The sequence below is a fragment of the Pararge aegeria genome, chromosome 13 (genome assembly GCF_905163445.1).
Source record: "Pararge aegeria chromosome 13, ilParAegt1.1, whole genome shotgun sequence".
Classification (NCBI taxonomy): Eukaryota; Metazoa; Arthropoda; class Insecta; order Lepidoptera; family Nymphalidae; genus Pararge; species Pararge aegeria.
The window spans coordinates 4,743,017-4,763,977 of record NC_053192.1 but is presented as its reverse complement, the minus strand read 5'-3'; the positions used below and the strand labels follow the sequence as shown (position 1 = coordinate 4,763,977).

The 20,961-nt window shown below is 35.7% G+C and overlaps 1 protein-coding gene across 2 annotated transcripts; it reads right to left on the bottom strand.

Moving 5' to 3' along the window:
• Positions 1-4,674: 4,674 nt before the first annotated feature.
• On the bottom strand, positions 4,675-17,802 carry LOC120628530 (E3 ubiquitin-protein ligase RNF25). 2 transcript variants are annotated; one of them, XM_039896916.1, is made up of 7 exons: positions 17,530-17,802; positions 17,146-17,452; positions 10,925-11,143; positions 9,110-9,226; positions 8,301-8,417; positions 6,890-7,002; positions 4,675-6,196 (listed from the first exon to the last, which is right to left on the bottom strand). In XM_039896916.1, the coding sequence occupies exons 1-7, from the start codon at positions 17,550-17,552 to the stop codon at positions 6,142-6,144; spliced, it is 951 nt and encodes a 316-aa protein (XP_039752850.1). In that variant the 5' UTR covers positions 17,553-17,802; the 3' UTR covers positions 4,675-6,141. The 2 variants fall into 2 exon arrangements, with proteins under 2 accessions (XP_039752850.1, XP_039752849.1); XM_039896915.1 differs by having other exon boundaries at positions 6,890-7,005; positions 17,530-17,800.
• Between the last annotated feature and the right edge of the window lie 3,159 nt (positions 17,803-20,961).

Sequence of the window (20,961 nt, the reverse complement as noted above, 5' to 3'; positions counted from 1 at the left end):
GTAATGTCAATAGATGGCGCTCTAACGTAGGTATTTTACAGAAAAGGAATACTCAGCAAACTAAATACTCAGACTTAGTTTTTTGAATATAAAGTACCTATTCGTAAGCTAAACTTTCAGAGCCATCTGCATTTTTTATAGAATAGTCCAACATTACAGGCGATCTCTCAGCTCAAAATAAGCTGATTTTGGAAGATCTGTACAGTGTGGCATAGAATGCAGTTATAAATTACACTTTACAGACTTATTTGGTTGATAAAGGTTATAGCGAATTGAACACTACGGAAAAATGCATGGCAATATTACAAAGATTTTGTTTTTTCAAATGAGGTTTTATCCGCTAAATCGTTGAACGACAGTCCTTGGCGAATTTCCTCGACCATCTTTAATCGATATGCATCTTAATAACTTACAAGTGTACAACTAAAGTGGTACTTATGTCTTCAATTGGAATGTTACGTCCTAACATAGTATCGGTAATACTAATTTAAATAACTTAGAATGTGCTGCTTAAAATAAAACGGCAAGAATTTCGCTCACCAACTAACACACCTAAAAGGGCTAGACCCCAGAACTTTTCAGTCTTTTATCGTCTTAATTCGGCAGCTCTTTTTTATGTCACAACATTATTACATAACAATGTTGAGACATAAAAAAGAGCAGTTTTAAATGCATTGACTATACTAAGTACTGATCAATTCATATTTGGATGGGGTGGTGCATTATTCCGCCGCCGCACCGCGTCAGTTGTCATCAGTATAGGGTGTTTCGTAATGCATTGAATTAATAACGATTTCCTTCCATTATACTCATGAGTGAACTACTCATTACTGGATCACAAATGGGTCGCCATTTTAAGACAAGAAAAGACACGTGCATATTTGTAGGTGTTTTATACCGGTCTAAATTTCACATTAAATCGATGTAGCGAATTAATTGAGTTTGGAACCAATTTTCTAATCAGTTTAATTTGGCAATTAATTTTTGTTTGCTATTTAAATTGACCCTGGGTGCTTACTGGAATCGCTTAAAGCATTAATATTTTCACAATTATTATGATCGTTATTTTAGGTACGTCATGCAATATAAGACTGTAATTTTAAAATAACACTGATTTAATTAAAATCGTTATGCATATCGACTATTCGATGTCGCAAAATACAATAGCAATGTATGAATTTGTATAAAATTTGGACTGGTATAGACACTAACAAGTAGTTAAGAGGCTCTAGGGTGACCAAATTATACACAATAATTAAGATTAATAACTGAAGCCGTTAAAAATATTTCAGATAATTATTTGAAAATTTAATAAAAAATATAAAGTCATAGCCCTGCTACCTAGTCACAAAAAAAAGTGAAAAATATTGTACACGTTTCATATGAGTACTTAACAATATGAATAACATAAATCAATATCTAAAAATAATTGTTTGCTGTGTGTGTAGTTAGTGCAAATTAATCGTTTCCGAGAGTATACTAAAACACAACTAAGAATTAATAATTTCAAATAATGCTGATCTTACAACGAGCTGATCGGATCACGTCGTAAACAACGAAATTTTAATCTTTTTTTCAATGATTTGTCGCCAAACAGCAATTAGCACCTTTATGTTTTATGATGATTATATTTTGCAGTCTCAAGTTTAAAACGAAATCTAAAGTCCATTTTTAATATTGAAATTTCTATCAAAACGCAGCGTACACCCTATAAAAACCTCTGACGTTGATGATAGTTTGTTTGCTTTTGCTACTTGCGCTAACTAATAGAAATAATCACGTAGGGATAAATCGTTATGCTGTCTCTATTCGAATCCTTCGTTTCAGCATAATATTATCGTCACTGATATCGCGGATTGATTGACAAAGTCATTTTTCTGCAGAACCACGTTTGCGTCAATTGTTTCTACCTTATATAAAAGCAGTATTGAGAGTTATTTATATAGTTCTAGTTAATCCAATGGTTGTGATTGTAATTAATTCCTATGTCGTGTTATTGTCGGTCACCATTTTCAAAAAGAGTGTCGGGAAATATGTCTTTATCAGATAGAAATCCATTGGTATACAGAGGCTGAAGATTATTGCTTAAAGACCAGAAAACAACCTATGTCATACTACAATGCTGTCTCGAAGTTATTTCCAGAAAAAGTTGTCCGAGTCACCTAGTTTAGCTTAACTGTCAGACCAGAAACCTGTTGATCTATCACTTTCTCATGACGCAAATGAAGCAAAGGGTACTTTAATAAACCATAGATAATCTTGAATATAGATTAATGTTAATTGCGATTTGCGACTGGAATCCGATTACAGTTTAGAAAATCGTTTACGGCGAGTTCGATGCGAGCAAATATGCGATCAGCATATACTAATTTATTCGCGCACTTCCAATTGTATTAACGCTTCCGATAAAGTAATATAATAGAAAATATCAACAGTGCCCGCTGTTAACTTATTAGAAAGAGATAGAACTAAATCAGAAACAGAATTTAAATTATTCGAATATCGCGATATTAAGATATAATAGAATCGTGCTATGAACGGAAGTAGGGGTAACCCTAGCACAAATTTACGCGTATGGACAACATATATGATTTTGTATGTTAATAGAGCTAGAATAAAATGGATCTCCTCGTATTCATTTTATGAAGGTACACAAAGTTTACGCTAGCCTCCTAGAGATCTAAATGAGAGTTCACAATACTGATTGGCGAACACGACAATTTCAAACGTATGAAATAACATTAGAGGTATTTTTTTTATAAAACCTGATGCCAAGACTGTCTTTCTGCCAGGGAAGTAAAACTTGGACAGCGTTGTTATGCACAAGAAAGCCCGAGTCACACAGTATGCGTCAAAGCAACAATAACATATGCGGTAGGCTCAGAATATTCTGGGATCGTTGCAGTGCAATTTGACCAGTCTTGACACAGGAAATCCCGAGACACCGATTTGAAAATTTTGTGGTATTTAACGACACACAAAGAAAGCGTCAAAGCAACGATTACATCTGCGGTGGGCTCAGAATATTGTTGTTGTTGGGATTTTTGTTGTACATAATGCACAAGGACTGACAGTCATTAAGGTGAAAATTCTGAGGTGTTAAAGGATTACGTCCGCGGTGGGGTTATAATCTTTGACCTTGAAGACACGTTGTAAGATGTCATGCAGTATTGATGAGATGTTACGTCAACATATATTCTACTTCGGCCATGTATCCTTACTGGACCAGAATGTAAACATGGCCGTTTATTGCCCCTAGGTCACCGCCTTTGAAACTACAACTCGCAGCCTCCTATGAAAGTTCTGGATTAACATCCCGAGCGGCGCTTTGTGTGCTAATAGAATCAAATTAACGGATGCTCAAGACGGATCAATATGTCCAAGATGTTTCCAGAACTGTTGATGTAGCGAGAATTGCTTCGGCTGCTAGTTGTATGTAGACCCGCTCTAAAACATTCTGTTATAGCACGATTTTATTTAGTTTGAGGGCCGATTGCCCTTTTTAGTTATAACATACGTTTGCTGACATTTGGATGTTTTTTCATACTTATGCCGTAAATGTGGCAAGTAAAGATCGGCCCTTCGTTTTAATTCTAAAACGTATGACACTTAATAACAGTAAGATGTTATTACCCCAGAAGTATTGAAAGAACTGAATCTGACCGGCCTAGTCAATGTCACTTTTGGGGGTTGGAGCTGCTGAGTCCGGTGCGGTATAGGTTAGTAAAACTTCCGTCTTATTGTACCCTTTTACACATGTTACATTACCGTATGACTTACGTCATTCGATAACATCCCTGACTTTTGGATTCGGTCGACATCCCAGCTGTCCGGCGAATCAACTTGAGTAGTCTGTGGAATAAGGTACTATAACTGTTCTTTGCAGAACTGTGCGGACTCTGGAGGTAATAACATGTCACTGTTTAATAACATTTAATACAGCATACAGTACGCGGAATCTAGGGGTTGACTAGGATTGTCACAGAAACGTATTTTATAACACTAAGAATACATATAAGCCCAACAGATAGTGGGAAATTTTGGGAAGGTGCTGGAATTTTCCTTTATGGTTGTATGGTAAGTAGTATGATTAACTTTGCCGATTATCGTAACGCGATTTACTAGCCGTTACAAAGAGACTCCTTATTGTTTAAATTGTTTTCACATATATAAATACCATTTTTTATGTAAACTATCTGGCTGGAATAACCTTAACCGTACCATAACTTAATCATACAGCTCTTGTTAAGCACCTCCTTAAAATTTACCACTGTGCTCTCGAGGTGTGACAGAAAAAAGTGTTTTTGTGCCGCCCCGCCGTGTTCCGTGGCGAGTCCAACTGACAACTGTCACCGTTAAGCAAAGCGTGACTCGAGCTTGTAATTAATGTGGCAATTTTTTTTTTTTTTACTTTTTAAATTTTTTTTGTTACCACTTTTTACAAGACCGACGCACGCATGACGGATTTTTTCTTAATATATTTGGTTTTGTGGTATCGAATTTCAATATAGTATATTTAATATAATATATTTCAAAGGGAAATGCAATACAAATAATATGGATGACAAAATAATAGGGAACAACTTTTTTGGACAACATACATTTTAATAGTATTGGTAAAGTATATAGACTTAGAATTAATTAAGTATATATTATTATTAAATAAGTCATTATTATAGGTTGCAATAATTTTTGTGCGTCTGTAGAAGCTAGCTATTTTTAATATACTCTTTTAATGTAATTTTATGTATCGTGTAACATTAATTACTTCATTATAAGTTGTATTATAATCAAAGCTTATATAATATTCGAAAACAATTAAAGAACGCGGTATATTTATATAATAATAGCAAATGAATAGTATATATATATATATATATATATATATGCTTATAAAGGTTAGGCAATGCAATATGTTTTTCAGATAAAAGTATCGCAATATATTAAATAGCAAAAAAAATTACTACGTACGTATAGTGAACTAGGGTAAATAGTCAGTCTCGGTAAAACCCGACTTTGGTCGGTTAACATAAAAAAGGACCCTGTGTTTGTTAAATCTGACACAATATTATATACATAAAATATGAACTTCGATCCCACAAATTCTGCTTTATAATATATTAAAAGTGGGGAAAATATCATTATAGAATTTTGGTTTACGTATATTGAGCGATTATTTTCCAAATAAGTCTTGGATTTTTTAGGTTTAAAGCTTTTCTTAGTAATAATTTCTGAAATACAGGACGCAGGTGGACGTATATTTTTAGTCTTTCGTAATTTTATACAGGTTTTTTCGAAGAACAGGATGGTATTATTATCGAAATAGTTACTATTCTTCTGTTTAATGTATGTATACCTTGTATATACTCCAAATTTGGAGTCCATTCTCGTATACATTATGGTTTGATTTGTATATAGGTACAGTTTGGAGTCGACGCTTGTATACAATATTATTATAGATTGACCTGTATATATTCCGAATCTGGTGTCAATAGAAGGATATATTAAAGACAGACTAGTATATACTCCAAATTTAAGGTCCGCTATTGTATATATTATTAAAGTTGGATTTGTATATCTAAATTTGCTGTCCTCAACGGAATATTTTATTGTTTGATGTCCATACACTCCAAATTTGGTGAAAGTGCAAGGATATATTAAATTTTGACCGGTATATACTCCAAATTTGGTGTCCACGATGCCGTATACAATATTTTGTATACATAATACTCCAAGTTTGGTGACCGTAATGGCATATATTAAATTTTGACTTGTATATACTCCTAATTTGCAGACCGTAATGGCATATATATTACTTTGACTTGTATATACTCCTAATTTGGAGACCGTAATGGCATTTATAAAATTTCGACCAGTATATACTCCAAATTCGGATTCAGCTTTAGTATATTTAAATTTTGGACCTGCTTCATAATCGGGAACATTGGGATATGTGTAAAAAATCACAAGAGGTAAAGGGAGACTGGGAAATCCGTCAAACCGCACTGTGATGTTACGGCGGCGCTTTAATGGTGACAGTTGTAAAGTGGGGCTCACCGGTGTTGGGGTAGAGTGTGTGGGGAGAGGTCGCGGGCGTGGTGCGCGCTATACGGCGGGCGGTTTATGGGCGTGGCAAGCGGGTCACCGCGGAGCGCCGCGCTCACGCCGACCAGGCTTGGCGCGACGGTTGAAGCCACTGCAAAATTAAATACAGTGTAAACTTTTGGTTTTTTTGACGGCCGATTGGCGCAGTTTGCAGCGACCCTGCTTTCTGAGTCCAAGGCCGTGGGTTCGATTCCCACAACTGAAAAATGTTTGTGTGATGAGCATGAATATTTTTCAGTGTCTGGGTGTTTATATTATAATTATATACGAGAATATAAAAAGTATTTATGTATTATATTCATAAAAATATTCAACAGCTATCTTGGTACCCATAACACAAGCTACGCTTACTTTGGGGCTGGATGGCGATGTGTGTATTGTCGTAGTATATCTATTTATTTATTTATTTTCCTTTTATTGTACACATAAAAATACAGGAAAACTGTAAATGCATAAGTGCACACAAGGCATACAATTTGGCGAATTTATCGCTACATAGCGATCTCTTCCAGGCAACCAATGGCTAAGAAGAAACGAATCTAATTAACATCATCTATCGAACCTGGGTCCTTCAACTGCTGAATATTTTAACGAATATAATACACATAAGTACTTATAATATACAGATAAACACCCAGGCACTGAAAAACAATCATGTTCATCACACAAACATTTTCCAGTTGTGGGAATCGAACCCACAGCCTAGGACGCAGAAAGCAGGGTCGCTGCCCACTGCGCCAGTCGGCCGTCAAAGTGTATTCATACATTCCAAAAGTATAATTACCGGTATGGGACGCGGCATTGCTGACGCTCAGGTTCTGGAGCCGGTTCAACAGAAGTGCTTGGACGAGGTTCAACCTTCGGGGGCTTAACGGCGCTGCTGGATGCTTTAGCCTCCTGCTAAAATAAAACATAATTTAAACCAAAAAAAAAAAAAAAAAATTACAAGGCTTCATTACTGACTGAGAAACGGTGAAAAGCCTACTGGTTAGGATTTCGGCTTCGGGGGACCGAGTTCGAATCACAGCACACACCTCTTAACTTTTGTAAGGTATATATATGCATTTAGGCACAGAATGTTAATGTTCTAATTAGACATAAAATAATTACTGTCATCTGTTAAATGGTATGAGGTGAACCGTTTTTTCGAGAAACCATTCTAAAGTGGAGTGGTTTTTGATGCTTCAATATTAGGCGTGTACACGGTTTCTGTATTTTCCTACAGTTCACCATGAAATGGGAAAAAGGGAAAAGTTTGTTTAAGTTTTCTTAATTAATTGTACCCATTATTTGCACACTTCAATTTGAAGAAACAAAAGAAGAATAGAAAAACAAAGATAGAAGCGTAATACAAAAGGCGGTCTTTTCGCTTAGTGACTATGTATATACATCTATATATCACCTCATTTCTGATGTGATCACGTAAAGATACTCCGAGCATCGGTCTCTCCATCACCCGCTGAGTGTCTCTGAGACGTTTTATGAGGCCCATCCAGCCCGTTACCAGCCCACTACATGGCACGGGTCTCTCCCAACAGTAAGAAGGTTTTAGAATGTAGTCCACTACGCTGGCCCAGTGCGCATTTGTTGGACGCCTCACGCCTTTGAGAACATTATGTAGAACTCTCAGGCCTCAAGATGTTTTCCTTCACTGATGAAGCAAGTAATTTAAACACTTTCAAAAAACCAATTTGAAACACTTTCAGAAATTCAAAAATTCATTTATTTGACAGCCGATTGGCGCACTGGACATCGACCCTGCTTTCTGAGCCAAGGCCGTGGGTTCGATTCCCACAACTGGACAATGTTTGTGTGGTGAACATGAATGTTTTTCAGTGTGTGGGTGTTTATCTATATATTATAAGTATTTACGTATATTATTCATATAATTATTCATCAGTCATCTTAGTACCCATAACACAAGCTACGCTTACTTTGGGGCTAGATGGCGATGTGTGTATTGTCGTAGTGTATTTTAATTATTTCAAGTAGGCCTAATATAAGCACTTTTGAAACGTCAAGTATGTCTGCTTGTAGTGACTCTACAATGGTGTGGTTGAACATTTTCACTTTAAATGCAAATAACTTAGAAAAGTTAGAGGTGAGTGCTGGGATTCGAACTCAGCCGACTGAAAGTGAAGCCGAAGTCTTAGCCACTAGGCTATCACCGCTTGTATCATCAAATCAGGGTGTACCTCCTTGTCGGCAGCAGTGGTGATGGTCAGAAGTGGGGGACCCTCATCACCCATGCCCACCACGCCCCCACGAGCAATTTGCCGAGCCAGCTGCGCAGCCATGCGATCTTGCAGAGCCTATTTATTATACAACACAAAAAAAAAATTAAAAATTATATTGAGAACCCCGACTTTCAATAGTGTTCATTATTCCACTAGTCAAGCCCTTTTATTAGATATAAGATACGATACTGAGTGAGTTGTGAAGAAATATTTGATTCGCCATTCTTTGGTAGCGGCCATCTTCGATTAGAAATTTGTCATAGTGAACTATAGTTCAAAATTCATTTATTTATTAGGATGCCGCGTAGAAACCGGTTTCGGTTTAATTTAACTGCTAGAATATAAGGGAGTTTAGTTTAAATATAATTGGTATCAAGGTAACATAGGGGTTGTCAATAATCTGCGGAAGAGATCCCACTGCCAATCCCGACGACTGGACCTGTTTTAACTGATGGACGTTGGGGTTCCAAGGTGTTTGGCAACCCCGCACCGGTAAGCGCAGCGTTGGTCGACCCCCAACCAGGCGGACAGACGATAGCCGCTGGATACGAGCGGCCCAGAATCGTGGAGTTTGGAACGCCCTACAATAGACCTATGTCCAACAGTGGACGTCAGTCGGTTGATTTGATGATGGTGATGTTAAATGGTGAGCCCATCTCTCCATTAGATCTCGAACTATCTTAGACTGCTTCATCACTTACCTGTAAGTCAGATTGCAGGCGTTGGCTAACTTGAGGTGGAAGAAAGAAAAAGTTTCAACAGCGTACCCTCAGTTCGTCTGTAAGACGGAAGGGCGGGGCGTTTATTGAGTCGACGGGTGGCGGGGCTTGCTCCAGCGTGCTCACGTCGAACTTGAGCTCGCAGCGGCAAACGGGGCAAGTTTGCTACAACATGAATAGTTTAATACAAAGTGAAAAAGTACACCGAAATAATACTTTACAGGCTTTAGAGGTACATTATTTATTGTCAAACTAATCTGTGAAACCGAACCGCTAATAGTTTTTGAGTAAACCATAGTTTTTACTGAAAGGAATCAGATATATCACATCACATGCAAAAGTAAAATCAAGGGACTCCTGTCACTTTATTAATTACGCGTAGCGTAGTTACTATGCGCGTGTCGGTCTTTTATCTTCAATAGGTTTGCCATAAATAATCACATATAATGTTATTTTGATTTAGTAGTGTTACAGGTCGATCTCTTATGAAATATAGGTACTTATGCACCCATCAAAATTATTTCGTAATTCGTTTACACGTTGCAAGATAGGAAGAAAAAAAGAAAGAAAAATCGTCTTTACGGACACACTTCTGTCAAATGTTACATCTGTATTTCGTATCATGAATTAGTTTTGACAAGGGAGCTGTAGCTGCACACTAGAAGACGCAGCACTGGTTTTTAGCCTGCCCCATTATCTTAGTGGTCGGGGAATCCTCGCGACTAAACAACAACAAACCAATCAAAAAAGAGGTCAATGACCCAGATTTTAAAATTTTGGTTCACACACACCATCAACATCCCACCGTTGTCGACTGTGTCCAGACACACGCCTCTTCTCTCATAGGTGTGTGTTTTAGAGCATATAATCACCACGCTGCTCCAAAGTGGATTGCTGGGCTTTGCCAGTTATTGATAATAACCGGAACCGATGGCTTAACGGTTGGCATCACTTATTTCCTAACGCCGGGCCCCCAATAGTTAGGAGCACTAACAATTTTTAGCCCAACCCGGGGTTCAAATCGTGGATCATAGTTTAACATGCTGCAGCAGAATAAGAATAAGAGTTTAAGTAACTCCTGATTAGGTCATCATGTACCGGGGGGAACTATATTAATACCAAAAAAAATAAAAAAATAAGCACGATATTGGAAAGGCCAGGCTGTTTAAAAACCAGCATCTGAAAAGTAGCATTTCAGTTCACTTATTTAGTTTTTTTTAATATTTACGTTTGTTTAACGTATTGTGGAACAACAAGTAGTATAAAGCGTCGGTACTTGTACTCGCGTATATGTTTGCTATGGACAGTAACGTTTAAAAAATTTACTTCATGATATGACATGTGGTGAGGTTAGATACACAGTAAGTGTACAGTTACACACAGTACATGTACAGTACAGTTGTGAATACCCCTTCTCTTCCCGCAGGTGTCGTACGAGGCGACTAAGGAAGTAACGGAATACGGATGGCCCTCGCGTCGGAGAGGACTTTAGTGCAGCAGTTAACTGTTAAAGGTTTGATGATGATGACGATGGTAAAATAAAGTTTAAATTCCGAGAACGAGTCCATTTTTTTTTTTTTTTTTATCACGTCTATACACACACACCTCCATCACCATCTAGCCCAAATGTAAGCGTAGCTTGTGTTATGGGTACTAAGACGACTGATGAATATTCTTATGAATAATATACATAAATACAGATAAACACCCAGACACTGAAAAACGTTCATGTTCATCACACATACATTTTACAGTTGTGGGAATCGAACCCACGGCCTTGGACTCAGAAAGCAGGGTCGCTGCCCACTGCGCCAATCGGCCGTCAATATGGTGTTGAAATGTACCATGAATGCAGTTCCATACCTTGTATGGGATAGCCTCGGAGCGTTGCCAGTTCGGCAGCTTTTCCAACTCCTCGTCATAGTACTTCTTACTGTTGATCAAGTGCTTTGACAAGCAGTGGCTGTGGAAGTGGTGGTAGCATGGCGTCTTGGTGAACACGTCCCCGTTGACGAAATCATGTAGGCAGATCACACATTGACCGCTCGGCAAGTTGCATTCCGTGAGGAACCCGCGTACTATCTGTAATTAATAATATAGCAATGCATCTAGAGCATTTTCTTTTACGCCTTTGGGTAGGCTGTAAGAGATCGATATCTTTTTTTTAAATTTTTTTTGTAATATTAATTATACAACCAAATACACACATCTTATATTGGTGTGTATGTAATAAATGTATGTAATGGTCAGTGGCGTGCACTTTAATATATGCACAAAAGCACTGCATACCCTAAAATGTATATATTACTCGTATAGGAGGCGGATTTTCGCCGTTTTTGCAATTTTCCTGCTGTATGCATACCCTGGTATGAAACTCAGTGCACGCTACTGGTAATGGTGCAAACCTGTATTACAGGCGACATTGCTCTCCTGAAATTGTTGTCTCGATGATTGAGTGTATGATTCTGCGTGTGTGAGTTTGCGTCGCGTCGGTACTTGTACTCGCGTATATGTTTGCTTATACAAGATAATTATTTTATTAAATTATATATACATATATAAATTTGTTTTGCGTGTGTGTGTAGGCGTTTGTATGTATGTATGTATTTGTGTGTGTGTGTGTGTGTATACGTGCGCGCGCGTGTGTGTGTGTGTGTGTGTTAGAGTTTTTCATATTATTTAAATCCTAAAACTTCCAGAAGTTGTTCAGTTTCAAAGGTTTACAGTAAGTAGTCAAACGTTTTGTTAATATGAATTGCAAATTATATTTAAAATATATATATTTCACGCGAAAACGTTTCGCCGGTTGACATGGCAGTGGGTACTCGTGACGTCATAGGCAAATTAGAGCGTTAGCAAGTCCATGTTCCATATCTACAAATTATTGATTTTGGTATTGAAAAACTGATAGTTGTATAGTTGATAGTTGATACTGCAACTAATAGTTTGAAATCACAAAACACTTGATATATGCAGATATTTCCAAAGTTCAAGTGGTATAACATTATTTTTCTGACGTCATAATTTATAATTCGGCGTTTCTCCTGTCAAGGCGGATCGCTAGATTTTGCAGTTTTATTTATTGAAAATAAATACCAATCTCACTTCGCATATAAGTAAAAATTGTTATTCATAATACATGAATCCCTAATCGTTAAATGAATACAATATTTTAGCGATTGTTTGTTACTGTGATAATGCCTGTACGTACCTCCTACCTAAACGCTCATTTGTATTTGCATTTTTGTGTATTTTCTATGAGGTGTTACAATAAAAGTGCAATTATACTCTTTTTTCATTATCTTTATTGCACCACCGTAAATAGCAAACATAAGGCGGACTTAATGCTAAAGCATTTTCTAACAGACGTGCGAGAAAAAGCGAGTGAGAGGTGTGGCCAAAACTTTTAATGAAATCTATCTATCTATATATATAAAAGAGAAACTGTGTGGATATGTTCCGTATAGGCTTCGAAACGACTGGACCGATTTCAATGAAACTTTCAGGGAATCTCCGGATTGACCTGGCGAGTAATCCTGTAAAGTTTGGTGACGATCGGAGCACTCCTATTTTTGAACTGTCAAATACAGGTATTATTTACTATGAAGATATTCTATTGTTGGGTGTACATGGGAGTAGATAATGATCTTCACCCGCTCGAGAAGAGAATAGAAGAGAATGAATACGGAGATAAATAAATGATTTAATATATTATGAGACTTAAATTAATAATTTAATGATGTAAGTTTATTGTTTAAATAAAATAAAGCAAAATCTAGCCCGGCGAAGCGGGCTGGGTACGCTAGAGAAATATAAAAAAAAAATACATAATATTCAATTCAATTTAGAAGCGCAGTGGGTAGGAGCTCCATCACGCACGAATCCCAGCACGCAGTTTTAACTTTTCTAAGTTATGTAAGTTTTAAGTAATTAAAAATATCACTTGCTTTGACGGTGAAGGAAAACATTGTGGGTTTCCCCACAATGTTTTCCTGCATGCATGAGAGTTCTATATGTTCTCACATGACTACACCAATCCCCACTGGGCTAGCGTGGTGGACTAAGGTCTTAACCCCTTCTCATTGTGGGAGGAGACCCGTGCCCTGTAGTGGGCTGGTAATGGGTCGATAAGATGATGGTGATGACATTTATATAGGTATATTCAAATAAAAAATACCAGAAAGCTAGTAGTTGTTTTCATTAAAATTAACAACTTTTGTCCTACGGCTTTTTATATCTACGAGTATATGAAATATTAAATATTAAATTTTGAATTTTTCTTTTATTTATTCTTATTGCTTCGGGCTAGGTAAACTTGTTATTTTATGCTGATAGAGAAGTTAATAATTTTAAATCTACTTTAAATTCTCACTCGATATTTTAAAAATGCCTCGAAAGCTTAAATCTAATAATATTGAATATGTAATATTTAATATTCAATATTTAATTATTCCTTTATCTATTTTTATTACTTGAGGTTAGGTAAAGTTGTTATTTTATGCTGCCACTTATAGAGAAGTTTATTATTTTAAATCTTACTGGGTACTCCAATTCTCAATCGAAGTTTTAAAAAATGCAGGCTAGGATAGTTATAGTATTGTGATGCTTTCATATGGAAAGATGAAACTGCTGGAGTGTGTTTGTTCCTTGTAAAGTTTCAATTGCATAACTTGGTGAACCAGAAGTGCCTTTAAAAAGTAATTGTTAAATGTTACGCAAAGCAATTATAAAGCAAATTCAGAAAGTATACCTCATGCTTACAAATGCCTTTTGAGTGGACAAAATTATAGAATTCCCGGATTTTCACCATGTTTTACTGTTCAAGGGCAGATATATCATTAAATAACTGATCACTTTTACCAGATGCGAATGAACAGCATCCATTTTTTATAGTATTATTTTTGAGTGATGAACAAAATGAAGTAAACAAGGGCGGTTGTCGGAAGTAGAAAGAGATATAATACAGAAAATGATGTCAAACAGTGGGTCTGTTTGACATCATTTTCTGTATTTGTTTATTTTATTAGTATTTGTTCGTGAAGATCTTTAAAAGTGCAATAGAAAGCCGGCCTTCAGTTAATTACAAAGATGACATTTATGTTGCTCGGAATCCACGTGGCGAACGTGAGAGGCGTTATGCCTAATGCACCGACGCGACGTTCAATGGAGTAGCTGTTTTGCTTTTAATTTTTTGTTTGTTTAGCCTTCGAAAGTATCGGATCGATTTAAACCATTTCTTCGCCAAAAAAATAGCTAAACTATCACGAAGTGACATTGGCTTTAAATAATTAGTTTTAAAAAGAAAAATGGAGATCCTTAAGAAAATAACAATAATGTAACCCAAAGTAGCAAAATTTTGTCTATAAAATTCATTACTTGGCGTTTGCTGGGAAAACTATTTTTGGGCCATACCTACATAAGTACCTACACTAAATGAATAAAATATACATTAACTACAAAAAAAATTGCGAGTCAATGTATCTAGTCAACTAACATAGTTAAATATAGTAGGTATGTTATATTTAAAAAAAAAGTACGAATATATATATATGTTATAATAATGAATAGAAAAATTAGCTCAGTTTATGTACACATTTTGTTAGAGAAGAGCGAAACCTGGTGCAAGTATATTATATGCTTCAAAGGAGATCTTAGCGTATGTTAATGAAATCAAATTCATTATTATATTATTATTAAGTCGCAATAGCAGCTTTTGTATTCTAAAATTTTGAATCGCCGTTTAAAACATTTACACATGTAAATTAATCGTTTTATCATCAATGGTATTTTTATATAGCACAATAAATACTTTCTTAATTCATCCAAATTGCAAATATTTAGAAGTGGTCGCATGTTTAGAAAATTTAAGGACTACACCCATACAAAATGCACTACTCAACTAAAATATCTCTATTTCTATACCTTAATTGAATGCCATGCATCTTCCAAATAAGCTTTTCTAAATAAGAAAATCAAACGCGAAGTTCTGGACAAAAGCTAGTAATATATAAATTTAAAATTTAATAAACCCCGTATTTCCAATATATGTGTGCATCATTAGTAGTGTAATATTTGTCGGCCGTTTAGCGCAGTACGTAGTAACGGGCCTTGGGCTCAGAAAGTAGCGACACTGCTTTCTGAGCCCAAGGCCGTGGGTTCGATTCCCACTACTGGAAAATGTTTGTGTGATGAGCGTGAATGTTTTTCAGTGTCTGGGTGTTTATATGTATTTTCTAAGTATTTATGTATATAATTCATAGGAATATTCTTCAGACAACTTAGTACCCATTACACAAGCTACGCTTACCTTGGGGCTAGATGGCAATGTGTGTATTTATTGGCGTTTTATGTTTACTATATATGTATTTATTTATTGTAATGTACACTTCTACTGATCATGATAGTCAAGCCATTTCATTTCATACCCATATTGAGGGAGTTGTGAAAAATTATGTAATCCGCCATTTTGAAGATATTATTTACTATTGTGTAATATCTTTATCATTTATTGAATATAACTTAAAACTAATTGTAGCCAGCAAATTTGTGTTTGTGATTCAGTTTTAAAAGAATACTGTGGCAAAAATAGTATTTTAATGTCCTACTCCAGGATGCAAGCTACAACTATGTAAAATTTTGCTAAAATTGGTATACACCATGGAACATGAGCCAAATTCTTTTATTCCTGCTTTCTGGGATACAAAGTATGTCCATCTTTAAGATGGAAGCTATACATGTCCTGAATTGAAAACAGATTGGTGCAGTGGTTGAGCCGAGATGTCAGGAAAAAGTAAACAATAACACCACACTTTTTATTCTTTGTACCAATATCCATATTTATAACTTCTCATCTGTTGTATGTAGAAAACTTAAAAACACACATTCGCACTGAAGAATGAATGAATACACTTTTATTGTACACCAAATAAAAATACAGGAAAAAATTATAAATAACTGTATACAATCAGGTGGACTTATAGTGATCTCATCCAGGCAACCAATGACGTAGAACACAGCTCAAGGATGAGAGGTAGGTACACTTATAAACAGGATGAGAGGTAGGTACACTTATAAACAGGATGAGAGGTAGGTACACTTATAAACAGGATGAGAGGTAGGTACACTTATAATCAATAAGGAATGAGGAGACCACAACAAGCAGTTGCTTTTTAAAAATGTAACCTCTGTCACTATGGGAGGTAAGTTTGGGTCTCTACTGCCACGGTACTGCAACACAAAGCTGACCCATTGACCACAAAAACACAACATAACTTTTAATTATTATTTTTTTTCTCTATATTTTACAGGGGATAATGTTAAAAAAAAGGTATTAGTTTGTTGATTTAGTACGTTACTTTAGGAATTATTGTGGTCAGTAAAAATTATTATTGTAATCTGAGTGCTTTGATAATGTAGTTTTTTTTCTATTCCATTACAAGTTAGCCCATGACTGCAATCTCATCCGTTGGTGAGTGATGATGCAGTCTATAATGGTAACAGGCTAACCTGTTAAGGTGGTAGATTCACTACAAACAGACAGACTTGACGTTTCAAAAGTGCTTATATTAGGCCTACTTGAAATAAATGAATTTTGAATTTGAATTTGTTAGGGGTATGGAAGTTATATTAAATCCATACATCTAAAATGGTTTCTATGCAACATCACAGAAGTCCTAAATTCCAAATTCATTTATTTTAAGTAGTAGGACTACTTGAAGGTCAAGTTTGTTTGTATATATACTCTACCACTGGTTCGGAAAGCAGAATCTACCAAGAAGAGTCGGCAAGAAAATCTGTAGTTGCTCTTTCCCAACATCTCAAGATATTTACAATCAATTTTCTATCTTGCGAGAGATGAGAGTGAAGCTGGCTGTTTCCAATCTACCTTGTTCTTTAAGAACAAATCTTATTGCTATTTTACCAAGCAAATTATAGTTTAGTATGTTGAAGGTTAAAAGTAATAAATCAGTTATCTGCCTGGTTATCAGTAGAACATACCTATTTATGAAATATATAGACGAGAAGTTTCAAAAGACGAACAAGTTTTAAATATTAACATAAATGATAAATAAGAAAAAAATTACCTCAATCAATTCAAAGACGATCGGATTCCCGACGTGTCGATCCAATTTTTCTTTGATTTTTTTATGAATCTCGTTGACTAGCTTGTCGTCTAGTCCCCTAGGATTCCTCAGGATCACCTCGGGACTGCTTTCTGGATAGTCGGGGGTCAAAATAACTTCCAATGTTACGCACACAAACTGCTCTTCCTTTTTATCAGCAGTAGACGGATGTATAAGCGTTTCTATTGCCCTTGGAACACCATTTTCGTCCTTAACGGCGTACCCGTTAATCAATATAGCTTGCAAAGCTTGCAACTCGTCGTTAATTCTGAAATATAATAAAAAAATATGCTTTTAAATATGTCAAAATGATTAAAAGCTGATTAATTTATGGAAATCACGCACCTTGCATCCACGGAGGTTGCCATGGTGGCGGCCGAGGGCAGACTAGCTAAAATTAAATCCGGGCTAGGTCTGGGAAAGGTTTTTACAAGTGCATAAAGTTCAAGCACGCGCAATGCAGTCGATGCAGCGAACAGCTGGCCTAGCCCCTGGACCAAATCTCACGAAAAATCAATCGCGATTCGTGCTATCAGGTACAGTGTTGCTAGATATAGGTGACAAAAATTCCATATTTAGAATGCTCTCGTAGAAATGATGAAGTGTAATATTACTATTTTACAGTTTATTCTACTCTGTCATAATAGCATAATAAAATATATTTTGGTTAGTAGGTAGGATAGAACCGTACTGGGCAGCATCTCACCTACTAGGCTCAAAGAATGTCAATGTATTTATATAACCTATTACAATTTTTAAGACATTGTATGAATATTTCGCCATCATCAATTAATAACGGGCTGAAATCTAGTTATTAGATGGATTTTTCTCCATGACATTTTTAACGCAATCCTACCAATAATCCTGATTTTTGTTCCGTTGCAAATATATTTTAAAAATGTTTCTTTACAAAATGTAACCAATAATTTCCCCTGACTTATGTAAACATATTTTATGTCGTATTATGGGTCACAGATAATAATTCATCGAGTAGATTCATAGATAATTCTGACAGATACTATCAATCATTGAACGTAAAGAGGCCAATGAGGATACAAATAGGTAATAAATTTAGGTTGATTGAGGTATTTAGATTGGTTTTTTATATAACATAAATAAATTCAAAATTAGCAATATTATGAGTGTCCGTTGGAGACACACGGTAGCGTTTTACTCTACAAGTATATTTCATGGATATACTTCTAGTAGGTAGTTATAGTGCTCCTACGTAGTATACACTTTACTTATAATGAAACTGTAACTGGAAGATATCCGTGCATTTAGTACATTTTGAACATTTTGACCGGGGCATGCTTTATAATCGATACCTACTGAGTCCAAAACAGATTTTTATTTCATTTTTTTTCTGTCTGTCTGTCCGGGCGTCACGTAAAACTACCGAACGGATTTAAATAAAATGTGGTATAGTGGTAGTTGGTATTCCGGGTCAACATATATGATACTTTTTATCCCGATAAACAAGTTTCCTCTGGGAAACGAGCTGAAATTTGGCAGAGACATACAATATAGTCAGATTTTTAACAAAATAATCATACTTATAATAATAATAATTTATTGGATCAAAAATGTTACACAGAATATCAACAGTAGAAAGAAAAAGAAATACAACACAACAAGTAAAACAATTTCACATATAAAAACATATTTGTAAAGCTGAATGCACATTATATTGATATTTGCCTCTTATTATTGATAACCTGTGGACCCCACACTAGGCGACCTGTATCGTGGGGCCCAGTTAATAGATTGCCAAAATTGATTGCTCGGCCAGAAAAGAAGAATTGATGAAGGTGATAGTATTAAATAAAGGTATTAGTGAGGTTAAAAACGAATAAATTAAACAAATAAGCCTGTGTACATAATATAGTAGGTAATAGTATGATATACATGTTTAGGCTTTGTTCGGACTACCTATTTAGTAGATGGTACAGTTTGCGCAAAATCAGTCGAGCGGTTCTTCATTTATCACATTTTTTGTAACTATTGAATTTAATAAACGGCGGATCATTTTGTTAATGGAGATTTTCAAATTGAAACTTTTTTCAGTGTTGACAGTACTAGCATGTTGTAGTGTCATTCATGCGTCCATTTAATTTTAGTCTTGCTTCGATTAAAGCAAATTAAGTTTATCGACTCGAGAATATATACAGAACATCCAAACAATGCTGAGTGTTTTTATTTGTGATTGTTATTAGTTAACGTCAATGGCTCAAAATCGTTTCAAGAATTGAGAACAGTCAACGGTCATTTGTGTCAAACATATCGTGAAGCATGTCAACTCTTGCATTTATTGGAGGATGATGCACAATAGGATTCAACGCTTCATGATGCATCTACTTCAATTCATCCACAACAAATAAGAATGCTGTTTGCCATTATATTATCATGTATGCCATCAAATCCATGATGAATAATGATTTGCGTTTATTTGTGCAATCGAATATAAACAAAATGAATATTCAGCAAAAAAAATTATATGAAACAAGTCGTTTCCCATAATGCAGGTGAATAATATTTCTTGGATATATATCATTGATTGTAGCGCCTATTCGATCGGAGCAGAAAATTGCATTGGCACTTGCTTCTTCGGGAATTGCTGCTACGAGTACATTATTACAAGATGGTCGGACCACACACTCATTCATTAAAATTTCCATTGAATGTACGGGTGATTGAAACTCTAACTTGCAATATTTCGAGAAATTCTTCTATGGCTAAAGTTCTGCGATTAACGTCGATTATTTTATGGGATGAGTGTACAATGGCGAATAAAAAATAATAATTAGCGTACTCACCTACAAAATGATTTAGCTGCCCATGAGTTTTCAAAACAATTGTTAGAAATTGATGATGGCAAAATACAAATCGACAGTAGCAATGGATCGATCGCTGTACCGAACAATTTTTGTTGAATTTCCAGTCGACAGATGAACTGATTGAATGTGTACTCTTCAGAATTACAGAAATCATGATTGGTTGAGAGAATTTTAATTGAGAATGAGAATTTTATGATTACTTTGCAGCCAATCCTTTACTTTCGAGATACCAAACAACTGCGCAAAATTGTAAGTTTCCTCCCAGGTCGATCCATGGAAGAACAACGAAATATCGTCTGCATAGCAGATTATAGAGCCATTTTCCAGCAGTAATTCATGGATGTCATTAATATATAGTTTAAAAAGGTAGGCCCTAGAATGCTTCCTTGAGTGACTCCAAAAGTAGTTATTTTAGCTGACTAGAGCAATTATTAAATTTTAAGCATTGCTTCCTATCGTTTAGATACGTTGTAAACCATTGAAGAGGTATTCCCCTAATTCTAGATTGTTATAGTTTCTTTATAAGTATCTTAATCGAAACTGCGAGGTCTAAGAACACTCCTATACAATGTTTATTATTGTCCAGCAGATTAGCTACTGAGTTTGAAAGCAGAAGCGTGGCATCCTCTGCCGATTTATTTCTTCTGAAACCGAATTGATGCTCAGAGATGATGTTCCGGGATTCAAGGTCAAACTAGTCTCTTATTAACTCTTTCTCCAAGAGTTTTGGTATAACTCCAAGCAGTGAAATGGAGTGATAGTTTTCTGGTGTGTCTGGTGTGTGCCGATTTGTGTATCGGGCATATAAGTGCGGTTTTTCAAATTTCGGGAAAAGTCCCTGTTGAGATGCTTAGGTTAAATATGTCAGCTAGAGGTTTTAATATTTCCTTTTCAATTTGTTTGACTAATTCATTATCAATGTTATCTGTGCCAGGAGCTT